The 18,309-nt window shown below is 37.8% G+C and overlaps 3 protein-coding genes and 1 long non-coding RNA gene across 7 annotated transcripts; 2 read left to right on the top strand and 2 right to left on the bottom strand.

Annotated features, from left to right (window-relative positions):
• The first annotated feature begins 19 nt into the window (after positions 1-19).
• On the top strand, positions 20-3,240 carry LOC103870981 (photosynthetic NDH subunit of lumenal location 3, chloroplastic). Of its 2 annotated transcripts, XR_004458152.1 has the most exons (4): positions 20-359; positions 445-731; positions 825-1,013; positions 3,230-3,240. XR_004458152.1 is itself a non-coding variant. In XM_009149184.3 (3 exons), the coding sequence occupies exons 1-3, from the start codon at positions 74-76 to the stop codon at positions 921-923; spliced, it is 672 nt and encodes a 223-aa protein (XP_009147432.1). In that variant the 5' UTR covers positions 20-73; the 3' UTR covers positions 924-1,063. The 2 variants fall into 2 exon arrangements, 1 of the variants encoding a protein (XP_009147432.1); XM_009149184.3 differs by lacking the exon at positions 3,230-3,240 and having other exon boundaries at positions 825-1,063.
• Positions 1,937-11,164, top strand: LOC103870982 (methyl-CpG-binding domain-containing protein 9). 3 transcript variants are annotated; one of them, XM_009149185.3, is made up of 10 exons: positions 1,937-2,442; positions 2,754-3,441; positions 3,515-4,615; positions 4,715-5,365; positions 5,870-6,172; positions 6,361-6,696; positions 7,145-7,243; positions 7,540-7,971; positions 8,332-10,344; positions 10,442-11,164. In XM_009149185.3, exons 1-10 carry the CDS (start codon positions 1,937-1,939, stop codon positions 10,742-10,744), a joined length of 6,432 nt encoding a protein of 2,143 aa, XP_009147433.2. In that variant the 3' UTR covers positions 10,745-11,164. The 3 variants fall into 3 exon arrangements, with proteins under 3 accessions (XP_009147433.2, XP_033147376.1, XP_033147375.1); XM_033291485.1 differs by lacking the exon at positions 1,937-2,442 and having other exon boundaries at positions 3,230-3,441; positions 4,715-5,211; positions 5,337-5,365; positions 5,940-6,172; positions 10,442-11,161; XM_033291484.1 differs by lacking the exon at positions 1,937-2,442 and having other exon boundaries at positions 3,230-3,441; positions 4,715-5,211; positions 5,337-5,365; positions 5,880-6,172; positions 10,442-11,161.
• Positions 11,165-11,214: 50 nt separating this feature from the next.
• On the bottom strand, positions 11,215-13,017 carry LOC103870983 (homeobox-leucine zipper protein HAT5). Its single transcript, XM_009149187.3, has 3 exons — positions 12,496-13,017; positions 12,039-12,415; positions 11,215-11,692 (listed from the first exon to the last, which is right to left on the bottom strand). Exons 1-3 carry the CDS (start codon positions 12,578-12,580, stop codon positions 11,372-11,374), a joined length of 783 nt encoding a protein of 260 aa, XP_009147435.1. The 5' UTR covers positions 12,581-13,017; the 3' UTR covers positions 11,215-11,371.
• Positions 13,018-16,406: 3,389 nt separating this feature from the next.
• On the bottom strand, positions 16,407-17,675 carry LOC117134226. Its single transcript, XR_004458430.1, has 3 exons — positions 17,583-17,675; positions 16,543-16,624; positions 16,407-16,455 (listed from the first exon to the last, which is right to left on the bottom strand). It is a non-coding gene; the product is annotated as an uncharacterized LOC117134226 (long non-coding RNA).
• Between the last annotated feature and the right edge of the window lie 634 nt (positions 17,676-18,309).

Below are 18,309 nucleotides of genomic sequence, written 5' to 3'. Positions count from 1 at the left end.
TGTGATGGCCGTTTTTCTCTCTTAATACAAAAAGAAAGAAGAGATACTGAGACTTCTTTCTCTGTTAGCTACAATGGCTCACTTCCTTGACCTTAACACTCTCACCACCAGCTCCACTCTACCGTCGATCCCTAAACTACCCGAGAGGAGTAAAACCGGAAAATTCAGCGTGTTTGTTTGCAGGAAAGCCGACAAAGTTCAGGAACAGGGTTCAGTACAGGAGCTCACAAGACGGATGTCACTGGGATTTGCTGTCTCCATAGCTCTAACTGGAGCTTTCGGCGAAAGCAATGTTTCCTTGGCAAAAGACAATGGCTTTTGGATCGATGGTCCTCTTCCAACTCCTCCTATTTACAACAGTAAGCACTCTTCTTCTATATATCAAACTTACTCGGTTTAGTTAGCTCAGTTTACATCATTTCGGTTTTGTTTTATTCCTCTCAGACATCGTGAACGAGCAGACAGGAACGAGATCGTTCTTGAAGAAAGGAGTGTATGTAGCTGATATTGGGACCAAAGGAAGAACGTATAGAGTTAAAAAGTATGCTTTCGATCTCTTAGCTATGGAGGATTTGATCGGACCAGACACTTTAAACTATGTTAAAAAGTACTTGAGGCTTAAATCCACCTTCTTGTTCTACGATTTCGACAACCTCATCTCTGTTGCTGCCTCCCAAGACAAGCAGCCTCTCACTGATTTGGCCAACAGATTGTTCGACAACTTTGAAAAGGTATCTGTACTCGAACTCTCGAAGAAGGTGTCTTGTTCGGTTTGTAACAAATCCTTAGGTTCTTCCCCTTTTTTTTTATTCTCTCTGACACAGCTTGAAGATGCAGCTAAAAGGAAGAGCTTAGCTGAGACTGAAGCGTGTTATAAAGATACAAAGTTAATTCTTCAAGAGGTTATGATCAGAATGGCTTGAAGAAGCCTAGTTCGGTTCTAAACACCGTTTTACTTGCTGCTAATGAAGAGATCATTCATGTTCATAACTCTTTAATTGGTCATAATATTTGTCTTATGTTTTGCTTGCGTTCACTAATACAAGTGCATAAGTTGAGTAAATATATATCAAAAAGAATACAACAACAACAACTTCAAGACTGCTTTAGATTGTAGAAAAAGAAGACGATATTGTAGATAAAGTAGTAGTATCATTAACGTGTAAATTACACCTTCTTCCTTGTTTGTGATGCCAATGGTTTTTAATTCTTCAACTTCCTTCTGACAAGTCACATTTTTGACTACTCAGCTCCACTGCTTTCTACTTCTTCTTTTTGAACAACCGAGAAAAACTTATATAAATTAGAAAACTTAGGCCAAGACTTAAAGAGAGTTCATGTTAGGCCTTTGCCAAAAAGTCAGTAAGCCCATTCTGTTCCCTATGGATGAAAGAAAAACGACAGAAATTGAAACTTGATGATAGAAATCCGATATCCGAGTAGAGATTCTTCGGTTTTGAGATCGAATTAATAGTTCTGACGAGTAGTCCTAATGAAATAAGCGAGATTTTGATGAAGCCAAGATGAATGGCGTGAGTGAGGGCAGCTCTGATTGAGCTTCACCACTGCTTTCTACTTTATCTTTATCGTTTCCCACACAACAACAACATAAAAGTAACAAGTTTTTTTTTTTTTTTTTTTTGAACAACATAAAAGTAACAAGTTTCTCTAACTATCATGTGATTCCGTAAAATTAGCTTAACAATAATCTAGCAGTATTGTGTATCATTAGAAAACAAAAAAAAAAAAAGAATCTAAGATAATTTTCACGTTTTTTTTTCTCTCTCTCTAAACAGAACTTCGGGAAAAGTGGAGAGAAAATAAAACTAATAAGAAAAGAGCTCTTTCTTCGCTCGCTTTCTGGCTAAATCTTATTTCTTCTTCGTCTTCAATGTGAGTGAGTAATGCTCGATTCCAAATAACCTAATTGCGCATAATGGAACCCACTGATTCTTCCAAACACCAACTCGGAGCTTCCACAACCGCCGCTCTCGACGAAGATCATCATCCCTCTTTTCTCGGCATCGATCTCAACGAAATCCCTACCGGCGCTGGTTGCACCTCTGTCCACCATGACGACGGAGACTATGAGCCTGTTGAAGTCGTTAGGTCGATTCACGATAACCCCGACCCTGCTCCCGGCGCCCCTGCCGACGTCCCTGGCCCCGATCGGGATGCCGCGTGCGGCGCCTGTGGAAGGCCCGAGTCGATTGAGCTCGTTGCTGTCTGCGACGCTTGTGAGCGAGGCTTTCATCTCTGCTGTGTTAACGACGGAGTGGAGGCGGCTCCTTCCGTTGATTGGATGTGCAGAGACTGTGTTACCGGCGGCGAGAGGAGCAAGCTGTGGCCGTTGGGGGTGAAGTCCAAGCTCATCCTTGATATGAACGCCTCGCCGCCTAGTGATGCCGAGGGATACGGAGGCGAGGATACATCAGATTCGAGGTACGTAGCCGTGGTTTTGTTTACCGAGAGGACTATGCGTTAGGGTTTATTTAGGAATTGAATATTGGTTGAGTTCGAGAAGCTAGAAGTAAACTTGAGTAAGCTGTTTGTTACATGCATCAGAACTTTGGTGTAGCATATTAGATTTTCCGTTCATGATAGTTCTTTGATATGCACGAAGATGCTTTCTATACATATATGATAGTGTTTGATAATATTTGATAGGACTCTGTTCTGGTCTTGTATTTTGTTTTTGTTTTTTCTTCTCAACCACTGCTGGGTCATGTGCTTCCTTGTTTCTTCTTCTCCAGAAGGCATATGCTGGCCAGCACTTCTTGCATGGACAACTCTCTTGAGTATTCAATGACGCATTCAAGCTCTTTGAACCCTGGTAGAGGACATGCTACTCTCGAAGCTTCAGGGATGATGTCTCGCAATATTAAAATGACTGTGGATGCATTGGATTCGCGTTCTTTAGGTTTTGGTTTTCCATTAAGCCTGAGCAACAGTAGTTTCCCCATTAGATTTCCATCCGTGGATCCAAGCGAGCTCTTGCTGCACAATCTCAGGCGTTTCATATCTGAAAGGCACGGAGTATTAGAAGATGGTTGGCATGTCGAATTTAAACAACCTTTAAATGACTATCATCTGTGTGCTGTGTATTGTGCTCCGAATGGAAACACATTTGGTTCAATACAAGATGTTGCTTGTTATCTGGGCTTGGCAGTTAATGATAACTATAGCTGTATGGATGCTGAAATCAGGAATGGGAGTTCTCTTCTTCAAGAAAAATTGCATATGTCCAAGAGAAGAAAGACTTCGAGATGGCCAAACAATGGTTTCCCCGAGCAAAAGGGTAGTTCAAGGAATGCTCAGCGCAGGCGTTTTCCATTCTGTGGTCAGACGAGGACCACTTTCGACGTTTCACCTGGTACTCTTTTTCAGGCTGGTGAATCGCTTAGCTCTGAGAATAATGGATGCGGTTGTGAAGAAGCTAATGTAAGTGTTAACTTCAAATCTCTACTGGTTACTCTTTTACTTTATCCTCATGTTTGTGTATTTTGACTTTCAGAAAGGACTTCCGATGCAGTTTGGAGATTTCTTTGTGCTGTCGCTTGGACGAATTGACACAAGACAGTCTTACCACAATGTCAACATGATTTATCCTATAGGATATAAGTCCTGCTGGCATGATAAGATCACAGGGTCTTTATTTACAAGCGAGGTATCTGATGGCAGTTCTGGACCTGTCTTCAAGGTTACACGGTCACCATGCTCTAAATCATTTATTCCAATTGGATCACTTGTCTTATCCTGCCCAAAGATTGATGAAATGGTGGAACAGAACATTGGCAACCGAAGTAATCGCAGAGATAGTCCTCAAGAGCATGACGAAGACACTGTTGAGATCCTTCTTTCAGATCTGTCCCCACCTCTTGAAGATGATATATTGTCTTGTTTACGTGAGAAGAACTTATCCAAGACATTAAAGTGCCTGCGCTCGGAAGTTGGTTCTTCTCAAGTAGACTTTCATAAAACTTCATCCTATAATCAGGAGAGTGAGGTTGATATTGGCGATATTGTTGTGGAAGAAGATTCATTGTCTGTTGCATGGAAAAAGGTTTCTCAAAAACTTGTTGATGCATGTTCCAATGTCCTGAAGCATAAGGGAACCATGAGCTTCCGTTGCAAGCATGTTGACAGAGAAACAAGGGAAATCAACTGGGATATGATAAATGAGCAAGACAGTGTAGTTTTATATTTGTCAAGGTTTTTCTGTTCTTTGGCTCCTCGCATTGCTATATGTGGTGAAAAGGATAATAGCAAGATTGCAACTCTAGTTAGTGCTTTGTCAACGTGGCTGGATCAAAGTAGATTTGGACTTGATGCTGATTTTGTACAAGAATTGATTGAACGTATGCCTGGTGCCGAATCATGTTCAGATTATAGTTTTCTGAAGAGTAGAATATCTTCTGTAACTGTAGCAGAAGGTGCGCTAGTTGTCGAACCAAAAGGTGGAGACAATATAAAGGGAGAAGTTTTTGGTGAGATTACTCGGAAAGCGAAGAGGCCTAAACTAAATGGTGGTCATGGTTTCAGAAATCCACACCCTCCTCCCGGTAGGCCTATGTGTTTGAGGCTTCCTCCTGGGCGTGTTGGTGACTTCCTTCAGGTGCGGACATGTTTTTTCCTTATATTGTATAACGTACTCCTCCATTCACTAAGTCCTACCACACATATATAATAGTCATTTTTATGCTTGCCTAATCAGCTATCTGAAGTTTTATGGCGTTTCCGTGAAATTTTGGGTTTGGGAGAGTCTTTCTTACCTGAGAAGCTTGAAAAGGAGCTTGTCAATCCAGTGCTCGATGGTTTGCTTCTTGACAAATCTGGGAAAGAAGCCAACAGAAGTGAGATGAACCTTAGTGATAAGGATTGTAGAGTTACTGAAATTTTTTCTGTGTTCGATGATAGTCAACCCTTTTCTTCGGAAAATACCTCTGCTTCTGTACTAAAGGAGACAAAAGTAGGAGATTCTCGTTGGCCGTGCTTGGGTGCACTTCTAACAAGGACTCACATTTCGGTTCTGCAAGTGCTAATATGTGAGCTGCAATCCAAGGTAGCTACATTTGTTGATCCAAACTTTGATTCTGGAGAATCGCGATCCAGACGAGGACGGAAAAAGGATGACAGTACACTTTCTGATAAGAGAAATAAGCTGCATATGCTTCCTGTTAACGAGCTCACTTGGCCTGAATTGGCCCGTAGGTACATCTTGTCTCTTTTATCAATGGATGGGAATCACGAATCAGCAGAGATTGCTGCCCGTGAAAGTGGTAAGGTATTCCGTTGCTTACAAGGGGATGGTGGTTTGCTTTGTGGTTCACTTACAGGAGTGGCTGGGATGGAAGCCGATTCAATGGTATGTTTTTGTTATTTTCCTTTCATTTACTGGGTTACAGTGTCTTGCTTGTATTACTGAATGACGGGATCAGAAATTTAGTTTCTCTTCGGGTCACCTATGTGCTGTTATTCTTGTCCTTCCAATGTTTTATCATTTACCTTCCACGAACTTAGTCAGGTTGATCTTTCTCAAGTTTATTGAAGCTATGTTCCATTCGTAGGGCAGTCTAGAGTAGTTAAGTTACTCTCCACCTCTATATTTTTGACATTTTTTGTGTTACTCGTGAATATCGTGAAGGTCCTCTTTTATTACACAGTCTGGAGAATCGATTATTCTGTGTTATTAATGAGTATTATCTTTGGGGCAATAAATCTTTGATTGCTATAGAAGAAGTGTTAGAATACTTAAGTTCCTAAAGCACTCTCACTGAAAGAGAATAATCATTGGATTTGCGTGTAGATATTAACTCTTTATGGTGTTCAAAAAAAAAAAAAAATTAAAATATTAACTCTTTATCTTCAGTTACTAGCAGAGGCTTCTAAAAAAATATTTGGTTCTTTGACAAGAGAAAATGATGTTATTTATGTGGAAGATGATGATTCTGACGACCTTGGTGCTACTGAGACAAACGCTTGCAATGGTGATATTCCAGAGTGGGCACTGGTACTGGAACCTGTGAGAAAACTTCCAACAAATGTTGGGACTAGAATCAGAAAGTGTGTCTACGAGGCTTTAGAGAGAAATCCACCAGAGTGGGCAAAGAAGATATTGGAGCATTCCATCAGTAAAGAAGTATATAAAGGCAATGCATCCGGACCAACAAAGGTCCGATCTCTGAAACCAATTGTCTTCCCTCCTAAAATACTTGCAATTTTGAACCGCGTAAACTAAGTATTTCTTGTTTTCTCAAATTCCCTTTTTTGGTTTTTGTTCTTGCGGTGATGTAGTCTCACTCAATCTAGTGATGTATGCTATCTTTTGAAGAAAATTTATTTCGCTCTTACTGTATACAGAAAGCTGTCCTCTCATTGCTAGCGGATGTTCGAGGTGGAGATTTGGTGCAGAGTTCTGTTAAAGGAACCAGAAAGAGGACGTCTATTGGTGTATCTGATGTCATTATGAAGAAATGTCGTGCTGTGTTGCGTGATGTTGCAGCTGCAGACGAGGACAAAGTATTTTGCACTTTACTGGGGCGAAAGTTACTGAATTCCAGTGATAATGATGATGACGGACTCCTGGGATCACCTGCAATGGTTTCACGTTCCCTAGACTTCAGAACTATAGATTTGAGGTTGGCTACTGGTGCATATGACGGATCAACTGAAGCTTTTCTTGAGGATGTTCTTGAGGTGGGATTCTCCCTCTTTTGTCTGATTTTCTGTGCGAATGATGCTTGATTGCTTTTTGTGCGATCTAAGAATTGCTTTTAAAAGTGCTATACATTCTTTTTGGGGCATTGCATCTTCGTGCTTTTAGTTTCACACTATTCGTTTAGATGCACGAATGTAAAAGGATTGAAAGAGCCAGCTTTATATTTGGAACATTTTCCCTTCTTTTTCTGTCACAGCAATATGGGGTTTAACTTGCTGTTTAACACTAAATATTTAGCTGCTCAGCTGTTGGATAACGTTTTAACTATGCTTAGAAATCAATCCAGTTGATTCTGACAGTACACTAGGCTTATTTTTAATTTTTCATTTTGATGGTATACTCCTAGACATTGTTTTGATTATGCATGCAGCTTTATCTTCTTTGTTGTTATGGATGACATGCTAATTTTCACTTTCTGATTTGCAGCTGTGGAGTTGTATACGTGCTATGTATGCAGATCAGCCTGATTGTTTAGAACTGGTTGAAACATTGTCTGAAAAGTTTAAGTCATTATACGAAGCTGAGGTTTGTCTTTTTCTCCCTTTTCTGCTAAGCTCTGCACATGATATGTTCACTTGTTAGTAGCATCTTGAAATCAAATGGTCGAGACAGTCCCATCAAACAAATTTTGTTAAGACTTACCTTTTTAAATTTATAGGTCTATGAGATCAAAGTTAGATGCTTTAGAAGGTTTTTTCCTGTTGTGTCTTTCATTTTTCAGAAGTTGTATGCATGTTCTTCTTTTTTTCTTTGAACATAGTTGCGGTGTCGGGTGCAATTATTTTCTCAAGTTTGAAGTCTTTATATGTTTGATGGTATAGGTTCTACCACTTGTTCAGAAACTTATGGACTACAGAAAATTGGAATGCACTACAGAGATGACAAAGGAAATTAAGGACATAGTTGTTTCAATAAGTAAGCTTCCCAAGGCCCCGTGGGATGAGGGGGTGTGTAAAATATGTGGTGTTGACAAAGATGATGACAGTGTTCTCTTGTGTGATACATGCGATGCGGGGTATCACACATATTGTTTGAATCCACCTCTTATTAGAATTCCGGATGGAAATTGGTATTGTCCCTCATGTGTCATTGCCAAGCGCATGGCTCAAGATGCGTTGGAATCTTACAAACTAGTCAGACAGCGGAAAGGTAGAAAGTATCAGGGGGAACTTACCCGAGCTTATATGGAACAGACGGCTCACCTGGCAGATGTGATGAAAGAAAAAGACTACTGGGAGTTCAGTGCCGAGGAGGTAAGTTTTGAACCTTTTCTCCCATTTTTGCTCATTCATTCGAAGTGCCACCTTTTCATTTTCATTTTGGAGATGAAGACCAAGATTATATTTTCATGTTGTGATCTTTAGCTTGTGTGTTGTGCCAATGATTATATTTGACACTTGCACATGCTGTGGATTAAGGTATCTTTGAAAGGAAGGAAGTCTTTAGATATTTATTTTTCTACCGTACAGAGTGCTGGTTAGATTGAGTCGAATGAATAAAGAGTACTGCGTAAAAATTATTTTTGTAGCTCTCTGCGTCTTATAATTAGTACAGCATATAATGCCTGTTGCTGTTGGTAATCTGGTTTAATTATTTGGGGGTTTCTGATGCAGAGAATTCAGCTGCTTAAGTTTCTATGCGATGAACTGCTTAGCTCCTCCCTTGTTCATCAACATCTCGAGCAGTGTGCCGAAGCGATAATTGAAATGCAGCAGAAGTTGCGCTCTCTTTCTTCAGAATGGAAAAACACGAAAATGCGGCAAGAATTTTTGAGGGCTAAACTCGCAAAGGTTGAACCTAGTATTATAAAGGCAATGGGCGAACCACAAAATTCAAGTAGCTTTGCAGACCACAATGGAGACCGGGTTACTCATGATGATGACTCTTCCCGTGCCGCATTTCTTAACAATAATCAGGGGAAAGCTCTGCTTGAGACTGATGCTCAAACCGGAGTGTCAAATGTCATTTCTTGTGCGAGCAATATTTCCAGCCCAGAAAAAGCTACGTCCCCTGGGAGGCATGAGTTGCCAATAGAAGTAACGGATAATATGTCTTGTGAAGAAGAAGATACCACAGAGACCTTGCAAACATCAGTTGGAAGGAACGATGAAACACAGTGTCTAAAACCCGATGCAGTGGAATTGCAGACAGCTAATGATGCATCTTCTGTGGCTTTCCAAGAATTGCAGGCTTGTCAACGGGATTTGAATGCCGCTAGCAATGAAATAGAGAATGTGCAGCAATCAATAAGAAGCATAGAAGCACAACTTCTAAGGCAATCTATACGAAGAGAGTTTCTAGGAAGTGATGCTAGTGGTCGTTTATATTGGGGTTGCAGCTTCCCAGAAGAACATCCTCGTATTTTGGTTGATGGATGCATGTCTTTGCAGAAACCTGTACAAGTTGACCCGACAGGTTCAAAAGTTTCCTCCCCATTTCTCCGTGACATTGACCATGGAAGACTAATGGTTTCACCCTGGACCTGTTATGAAACTGAAGCGGAGATCAGCGAGCTTGTCCTATGGCTTCATGATGACGACCTGAAAGAAAGAGACCTGAGAGAGTCTATTTTGTGCTGGAAAAGGTTACGATTTGGGAATCTGCATACGGAAATAAAACAAGCTCAGAATTCGTCCTCTCCAAAGTTGGCTGGGAATCTTGTGACGAAGGCTGCCATGTCAATGGAGAAGAGATATGGTCCATGCATTAAACTAGAGACCGAAACCATAAAAAAACGGGGGAAGAAGACTAAGGTTGCAGAGCTAGAGAAACTGTGTAAATGCGAATGCTTGGAATCCATTTTGCCATCCATGATTCACTGCCTCATATGCCACAAAACATTTGCAAGTGATGATGAATTTGAGGAGCACGCCGAGAATAAGTGTATTCCTTATTCATTAGCAACTGAAGAAGGCAGGGAAATTTATGATTCTTCGAAAGCAAAAGAGAGCCTGAAATCTGATCATCTTAGTTTAAAGTCTAACGCTGGCAAAGAAGTAACTGAAACATCCAATGTTTCTGAACTTGATTCTGGGTTGATAAGATATCATGGAGAAGAATCTATTTCCCCATACCATTTTGAGGAGATCTGTTCTAAGTTTGTGACAAAGGATTCTAACAGAGATTTGGTTAAAGAGATTGGTCTGATCGGTTCAAATGGAATTCCAACATTTCTTCCGGTGCCATCTACTCATTTTAACGACTCAGTGCTCATATCTGCCACTTCCAGCAAGCTAGATGGTGGTAATTCAGGGGGTCGGGTGATTTTTACTGGTTCTGAAGCCAATGGGGAAGACTTGAATTCTGAATCTAGCATGTGTGTCGATAGATTTGTCACAAATGATATCCGCGGTCCGCTGAATAAACCGAGTGGAATGGATTTTGGCTTCTCAGAGCAAAAGAACGAGAAAACTTCAGGTAGTAGGTTAAAAGGCTGCTGTGTGGTTCCACAGGCTTCGTTGAAACGTATTACGGGCAATGCTTTGCCGGTTTTCAGGTTCCTTAAAACCATATTGCTTGATATGGATGTGGCACTACCTGAAGAAGCTTTAAGACCATCGAAATCACATCCAGACCGTAGACGAGCTTGGCGTGCATTTGTTAAATCCGCACAAAGCATTTTCGAGGTTTATTTCTTATATACGTACCTCTTTCACCTCTCTATCTAATAAAGCACAAGCTGGAATTTCTAATGTCTACGCCTTTGATGTTGTTTTGTTTCAGTTGGTTCAGGCAGCAATTGTGGTAGAAGACATGATTAAGACAGAGTACTTAAAAAATGAATGGTGGTACTGGTCTTCTCTTTCAGCGGCTGCTCAAATCTCGACGCTATCTGCGTTATCCGTACGTCTCTTCTCCCTGGATGCAGCTATTATGTACGACAAAAGCGTAACTCAATCAGATCCGATGGATGAGACAAATCCCTTACCGGACCAAAAGTCACAAGCTGTTTCAGATACACAAGAAAGGAGCAGCAGAGCAAACAGAAGATCTGGTAAGAAGAGGAAAGAACCAGAGGGATCATAATAACTTACTACACTAGTAGAAAAGCTTCAGCCCGCAAGAACATGAAATGAAGGGGTGTTTTTTTTTTAAAAGTGGAGCCAATGCGTGTGTGTGTGAAGAGATATGGGGGGCAATGTGTTAATCTGGAAGGGGACCTGGAACTACCAGGATGTTGAGAACTGGTTTGGTGGTTCATCAAAGAGAAGTCCGGTTTAGATATGTCTTGCAATGGAATAGCAGTTGAAGGTGGTTTAACAGCTAGGAGAGAATTGTGTACCCATACATCTATATAATGTAGAAGACTAACTAATGTGGATAGAATTAATTTTTAGTATTAAAGCCGCTCCTTAGACATTAACTGATGGTAGGAACGCAAACTTCGGTTCTTTATAAATCTATCTCTCTCTCACTTATAAAACTGTGAGAGGGGCTTTAATCTTCCTCTTGGTAGTGGTTCTAATAGGAATTATCTGACTATTCTGGATCCTGAGTTCATAAAAAACCATATATATATATATAACTGATAAAACACCGTGGATTGCGGAATTACTCCACAAATTTATGCAGAGTTGCGTCAACATGACTGTACTTGATAAACGAACAACATGAACAAAACATTAAAAAAAGATACGGATTGCTTTATAACTTTCAAGTCCAGCCCCAGAATCCAAATGATTCACCTTGCACAAAGACGTCAGCGAAACAGCCAGTGTCATTACCACTGCCGTTGTTATCTTCCTCCGCCGAGTGGTGGATGGGTACAATGGTTGGGAAGTAAGAGTCGCAGCTGTCTCTTAGTTGATGAGGTGCGTCTTCGTCTAGTACCGCACTCCCTGAACTTAACCGGTCCTCTGTTTTGATTGCCGGTTCGAACCGGTTCAAGTTCACCGGATCGAGCTGGTTTGATTCGGGTACTTGACAAGGAGCTGTCTCTTCTTTGGCTTGGACCTTGCCGGCGAGGGAAGTCACCTGTGGAGAAAACGTCAAAAAAAGAAAAGAAAAAGATTCTTACAACTTTAAAAAAAAACCACAATAGTCAACACAAGCAACCTCCCTCCCATAAGAAGAAGAAGAAGATATTAAAAAGGTAAATCCGTTGATTGATTTGATTCCCGATGTTGTTTCTTTTTAGTTAATACTAATATTATGCTCTTTCTGATTGTATTTGAAAAGGAAAAAAAGAAAGAGGGAAAAGCATATATATATCTTTATTTTCACTAGATGCTTTTCTACTTTGGACCAATAAGGCATAGGACATAGATTCACCAATCAATCATGTTAATCTGAACTTAATTCGAAATTAAAAAAAAAAGACCTGGGATCGGAGGAGATGGTTGTCCTTGAGGATGGAGTCGTAGTTAGAGAGGAGCTGGTCGTAAGAGGACTTGAGGAGATTGAAGTCTCTCTCGAGCTGCTTTGTTTTCCAACGAGCGCGGCGGTTTTGAAACCAGACAGAGACTTGCCTGGGCTGAAGACCAAGCTTCTTGGCAAGCTGAGTCTTGCGCTCTGGCTCCAGCTTGTTCTCCTTCTCGAAGCTCTTCTCCAGCAGATGCACCTGTTCATGAGTAAGGCGACGCTTTTTGTCGGGTGTTTGGTCGTCGTAATAGTCGACGTCGTCGTAGAGAAGATCGTCGGGGGAGCAAAAGAAGGGTCTTCGCTTTGATGATGATTCCTCCATGTTCATCATCGATCCTGCTCAGAGACAAAATAAAGTTATAACTATAACTTCACATAAAACCAAAAGTCAAAGTTGCAGAAAACAGAGAAGTGACCTTGGACGACGGGATTGAGATTGCCGAGGAAGAACATGTTGCCGTGAGAAGTAGACGGATTGAAGAAAAACTTATTGGATTCCATCGATTCGATTTACCAGCAGAAGAAGAAAAAAAAGGAACTTAAGAAACAGAGAGAGAGAGAGAGAGAGGATTGGGTTGCAAGAAAGAGAAAGAGAAAGATGGATGGATGAAGTTAAAAACAAAAAAGAAAAAGGGCGGATTAGAAGATCATGATCTTATGGCGGAAGAAGCTAGTACTCCACAGTAGTCTTGCCGGAGACTTCAACTGACACATGCAAAATCCCATCATCAACCGCAATACCCCCTCCTGAACCAGAGGGAACTACGATCTATATAAAAGAAAGACAAAAAGACCTTTTTTTATTTATTTCGATCTTAGAATTATCAGATCATCATCTTAGTAGTTAGTTATCCAAGGATGAAATTCAAATTACAGAAAGAAAGAGAGAGTTTCCCCTTAGCCTTTGGCTTTGCTCTCAATCTCACAGCTTCAAGAAGCGCGCTCTTTTTATACCACAATATATGCGTCCTTGTTAAATTTACTTTACTACCCTCTCTGAGAACCAGATCTCTCTATGAATTCATCTATATTCAAATTCACTGCGGGGCGTTCAGTGTCATTGGATCTTTTATCATTTTCAAGTGGACTTTCTTAGCTTTTATGGGGTCCACTTCCTTTAGCGTAGTGGACTCCGCAACACATCTTCACCCTTGGATCTGAATAATATTCATCTTCGTAAGCTATTTTATAAATTATAAAAATAGGACACTTTTCTTTTATATTCAGCTCTGGCCTGTGGTGGTTCGGCCAGACTGTGTGTTCATGCTCCACGGTCGGGTCAGTGTTGTATCTGCGCTTCATCCGCATACATCTAACGGTCCTCATCTTCCTGTGGCTTTTTATTCATTCACCGCCTTGTCACAGTATCATCCATCCCTTATAAAATTCAGTAGTTAATCGTATTCACGTCACTCCTGTTTTTTTTATAATTTGTTTCTAATCTCTCTGACCTTTTCTGTCTATTACTTTTCAATATTTAGCTAACTCATTCATACTTATATTACAGTTAAGGTTAAGCAATAAGCATTGCAGTGCAGTTAATTTTGTATACCGTCGAGTCAAGTTAAGGTTCAAAATGAAGTCACTACGCAAAAGAAAGGGTAGGCAACAGCCTATATTTTGGCGACTACCGATTTCATGTCACCTTACGGAAAAGAAAAAAAAAACAGGCTAGGTGCAATGGAATTGCTATGGCCACATGCCATTATTTTAAACATAGGATGTCGTTTTTATATAACAAATACATTTTAGCTTATTACATAGGACAATTTTATCAAATAGCAATTTAAAAAAGAAATTATCATCAAAATACCTTTAAAATAATGATAAAATAGTTTTTTTTGAATTTTTTAATATTTTTTTTAAAATTTAAAACATTATCTTCAGAATTCTATCTTTTAAGTATAAACCTTATGTCTATATTAATTAACCATAAGATATACGTATATATTAATTTATTCTTTAATAAAATTTATTTTGATCATTTTATTATTTAAAAAATATTTTTGTAAAAATAAATTAAAAAGTGATATCCTAGAAAATTCCTTTATTACATAACACAAGTCCCTCTTTTGTTTTCTATAATTTCTTTCGTTTTGAAGATTCTCCTCGTTTTACAGAAAACTATTCCGGGGTCTTGTTTTCAATGATGTAACGTACTATGTGTGCTGGTTTATATTTGACACTTAAACTTATGTACATTAATTTAATATTCCTCCTTTCATTCTCATTCATTTCTTCTCGACTCTTCAGCTTCCCAAAATGCAAAATGATCTCTGTATGAATATGCTTATATATATGACTTTATTAATATATACATGGTTACATACATATACTCATATATATATATGTGGGTATGGATTTTCTTAATAGGCATGCATGTATAGTTGATGAAGAACAAAGCCTTTCGAGTTTAAAATAGTTAGGTTAATGTAATATGAGCTTCATAATATATCTTAGGGCATCTCCATTTTTTCCTTTAAAATGGAGTAAAAGTGAATATAGAGTAAGAAATGCTCCAACCCAACTTTATATCTCACTCTATAATGAAATTTACTCTATAAATGGAATAATCTATTTTTTTGTTTGTTTATCATTCCATTATAGAGTGGAAAATAGAGTAGGGTTAGAGCAATTTTATTTCATTTTCACTTTTATTCCATTTTGGAGGAAAAAATGGAGTTTTACATTAGAGATGCTCTTATAAATGCGATTTGCTTTCACTTGTCATGGTTAGAAATTCCATATATAGCCGTTATTGACTCCTTCAATGTGGATTTATATCTACATTTCTTTTAAATCTTCTGGGTAATCCCAAATCCATGGAAAAGCTACGTGCGAAAATTAATATGATTAGTTACGATATAGTCTCGTTCCATGTGTTAGTCAGTTGGATATCAATTAATGGACATTACCGATAAAGAAATATCTTCCAGCACCCAAAAAAAGGGAACAACCTTAGATTTAAAAGATAACGAATTTGCCAATCTACGAAGAATTGGGTTTCTCACTTCTCCTCAAAAGATAACAGTCTTACAACAACACATCAAAACAAGCTATAGTGGGCAAAATCGTATTCAATATAGTATTAGTTATTTAAACTCTTATAATATATATATATATATATATATATATATATGCTTTAATATAATTACGTTTCTTTTTCATAATCTCTAAAATCCTACAGATTAGATCGTTTCGATAGTTTAGTACTCCCTCTGTTTTTTTATATAAGTCGTTTTATAGCTATGCACGTAGATTAAGAAAATCATTAATTTCTTATATTTTCTAAACAAAAACATCATTAATTATTTACCTAACTACAATTCAACCAATAGAAAAATAAAAGATATATTACCATTGGTCATACAACATTAATTACTAATAAATTTTACATAGAAAACCGAAAACGACATATAATTTAGAACAAAAAAATTTCTCTACAACGACTTATATTAAAAAACGGAGGGAGTAGTATGTTGCGGATTTGGTTGTTTATTTTAAATAGTGCATGCATGTGAGCTTGTCTATATAAATACATTAATTAAGTCTCTATCACAGAATCTAAACTGTTATTCCTAAGGTGGTAAAAATGACAAGAAAACAAACTACGTACAGCACTTTCATTCTTAGAACGATATATATTCATTTTCAGCGATAACAGATTAATTCATGTTTTCTGTGCGTATTAATATCATCTTGTGTATGTGTAAAACACATATATATTATGTGATCAATGGGTGCAAAACAATGTATATGTTAAAGAAATAACGTTCTTAAAAAAAGAACGTGCTTATTTAGTTAAAAAATTTATAATAACGTGCATATTTTATCTAGTAAGTTGACTCCTTACATATTATATGTTACCCAAAGATTTTTAGTTATATATTACTAGAATCTTTGAAACGTACAGTTAACATATACTGTAATGGAATTTATGTGGAATGTATATTTGATACATAAATAAATCATTAATAAGTTTATATATTATTATTAAAACCTTCATCTTACTAAAAGAACACATAAGGAATTAAAAAAAAACACAAATAAGGATCGACTTTCCTTTTTTTGTTCTTCACAACTAAGTTAAGAGGCCATAAATATGGTGGCATCTTTTTCGTTGGATAGTGTCTTATAAGTTTTTCCTTTCTATATTTCCAAAAATAGGGGACTTTTTCTTTATCTCTCTTTTGTTTGCTTTACGGAAAAGATGATTGGTATAAATAGTCCAAATAAAATTATATAGACCATAAAACAAGAATACATATTGGAGGAATACTCACTACATCAATTTTGTAGCAATGGTTCGTCTATGAATAATCTATTTCAACATTTTTCTTCGAGAATATCCGATGAAACTATTTACTTTTCCATTTCTGCGTGAAACAAACGTTTAAACAAATTTAGATTTGGAAAAGATAATCTTGTAGAGATAGAAAAGAAAAAGGAAAGAAGCAAAACACCTGAGACTTTTGGTCATAAGTATTTGTAGTGGATTAGTTTCGATCGTCGCCATGTGTGTGGTTCTGTGAAAAGACAATCAATCTATAAAGGTTTTAGCACCATTCGTAGTTTTAATAGTTTCCTCCACTATCTGTTTCTTTCTTCTCATTAAAATTTATAAAACAAACAAATAAAGTTAAAGATATATATAAAAAACTTTAATCGAAATCGTTACAATCTGTCACTCATGGTATTCATATTAGCTTTCTCTTTCAGGGCGAAAATGTCATCTTCAGAAAGAGAAAGGATATAATATTAAATTTATAAAACAAAGTATATTCAGTCTTTTCGTTTGAGAAGGTCCATTGATTATGTTATGGGTTTTCACATTTCGCTGTATGCGAATAGTGTGATATTCAACTTTTTATCTCAAGCCACACACGTATACACATATTAATAGAGAGAAGAGAAAGGTTTATAAATAAATATATACATTTTATATAGTACAACAGTACATGACAACACGTACGTTCCATATATGTACGATCGATACGTAACATTTTTTACTAGAGCATGTATTAGTTGTTAGTTTCGTAATGAACAAATTGGGAGAATGGATCGTAGACAAATTATTAATGGTCATAGCAAATTATAATTTGGCAAAGGGATCACTAACTTTTTTGATCCTATACATTTATATTATCAAATATAATTTTTTAAAAGTATTTTCATAAAGTCTCCAACAAAAGCCTTAACATCGCCTTTTCGTCGAAGACTAAGAGCATGCTTAATTGAGGGGGAAGGAGATTCTTAAGGTGAAGTTCTTAATAGAATATAAGAATTCGTCTCTTAATTTTAAACTAAAAAAGCTAAGAACTCATTCTTAAATAAGATATTTAAAAATTGGTTTTTAGCTTTTTAGTTAAAAATTAAGAGACGGGTTTTTATATTCCGCTAAAAATCTCATCCTAAGAATCCTCCATTAAAAATGCTCTAAAATATATTTCCCGAGCATCAGGCGGAGGAGACAAAGGAAGACAAGTGAGACGACGAAACATACCGAAGAAGAAAAGGCAGCGAAGCTATGCTTTTCCGGTGATGCCTCCTGTGTAAATCTAACCCATATCTACCCAAATCAAAATTTTGATCTAACTCCTGAACTGTGCTTTCTTCAAGCAGACGATTAGCTATGTCCTCGCCATCATTCCAAGGAAAGTGAGTGCACATCCAACTCCTGATTTGATTCACCGGATCCGGCTGGTATCCCAACGAAAACCAGAAATGATGAAAAAAGAAGAAAGATCAAAACAACAAAAATGATAAGGCTGAAACAAACATGAACAAAAGGGGTGGGCGATCTGCGGTGAAATAACCATCCTCATCGACCACCAAAATTAGAGACAAATGAACTTCTGAAAACGAAGAAATTTGGGAGAAGAGAGAAGATTTTTTCACCTCTCTCTCTCTCTCTTAATTTTTTTGGGTATTTTCGATAATCACGGATTATAGCCATGTCTTTTTAGAATGATGATTAAGCATGGGCTTTGTTGTATTGTATTTGCGGGAAACCTGATGTGTGGGAAGAAGAAGGGAGGATGCATCTTTAAGGTAGAGTATCATCATCAACTCATAAAATATAGCGTATTTAATTATAGCATGACGAGATATAGTAGCTACGTAATCAGTTGTATTACGTAGAAGAATGAAACAAATATTGTTTGGGTTGGTACTGACCTAATTGAAAGATATTCATTAAAATTAATATTGGAGGTAAGAAGGTGCATGAG

This window comes from Brassica rapa, chromosome A05, assembly GCF_000309985.2.
Source record: "Brassica rapa cultivar Chiifu-401-42 chromosome A05, CAAS_Brap_v3.01, whole genome shotgun sequence".
NCBI lineage: Eukaryota > Viridiplantae > Streptophyta > Magnoliopsida > Brassicales > Brassicaceae > Brassica > Brassica rapa.
The sequence above is the reverse complement of the archived record's forward strand: the minus strand, read 5'-3'. Positions and strand labels throughout refer to the sequence as shown.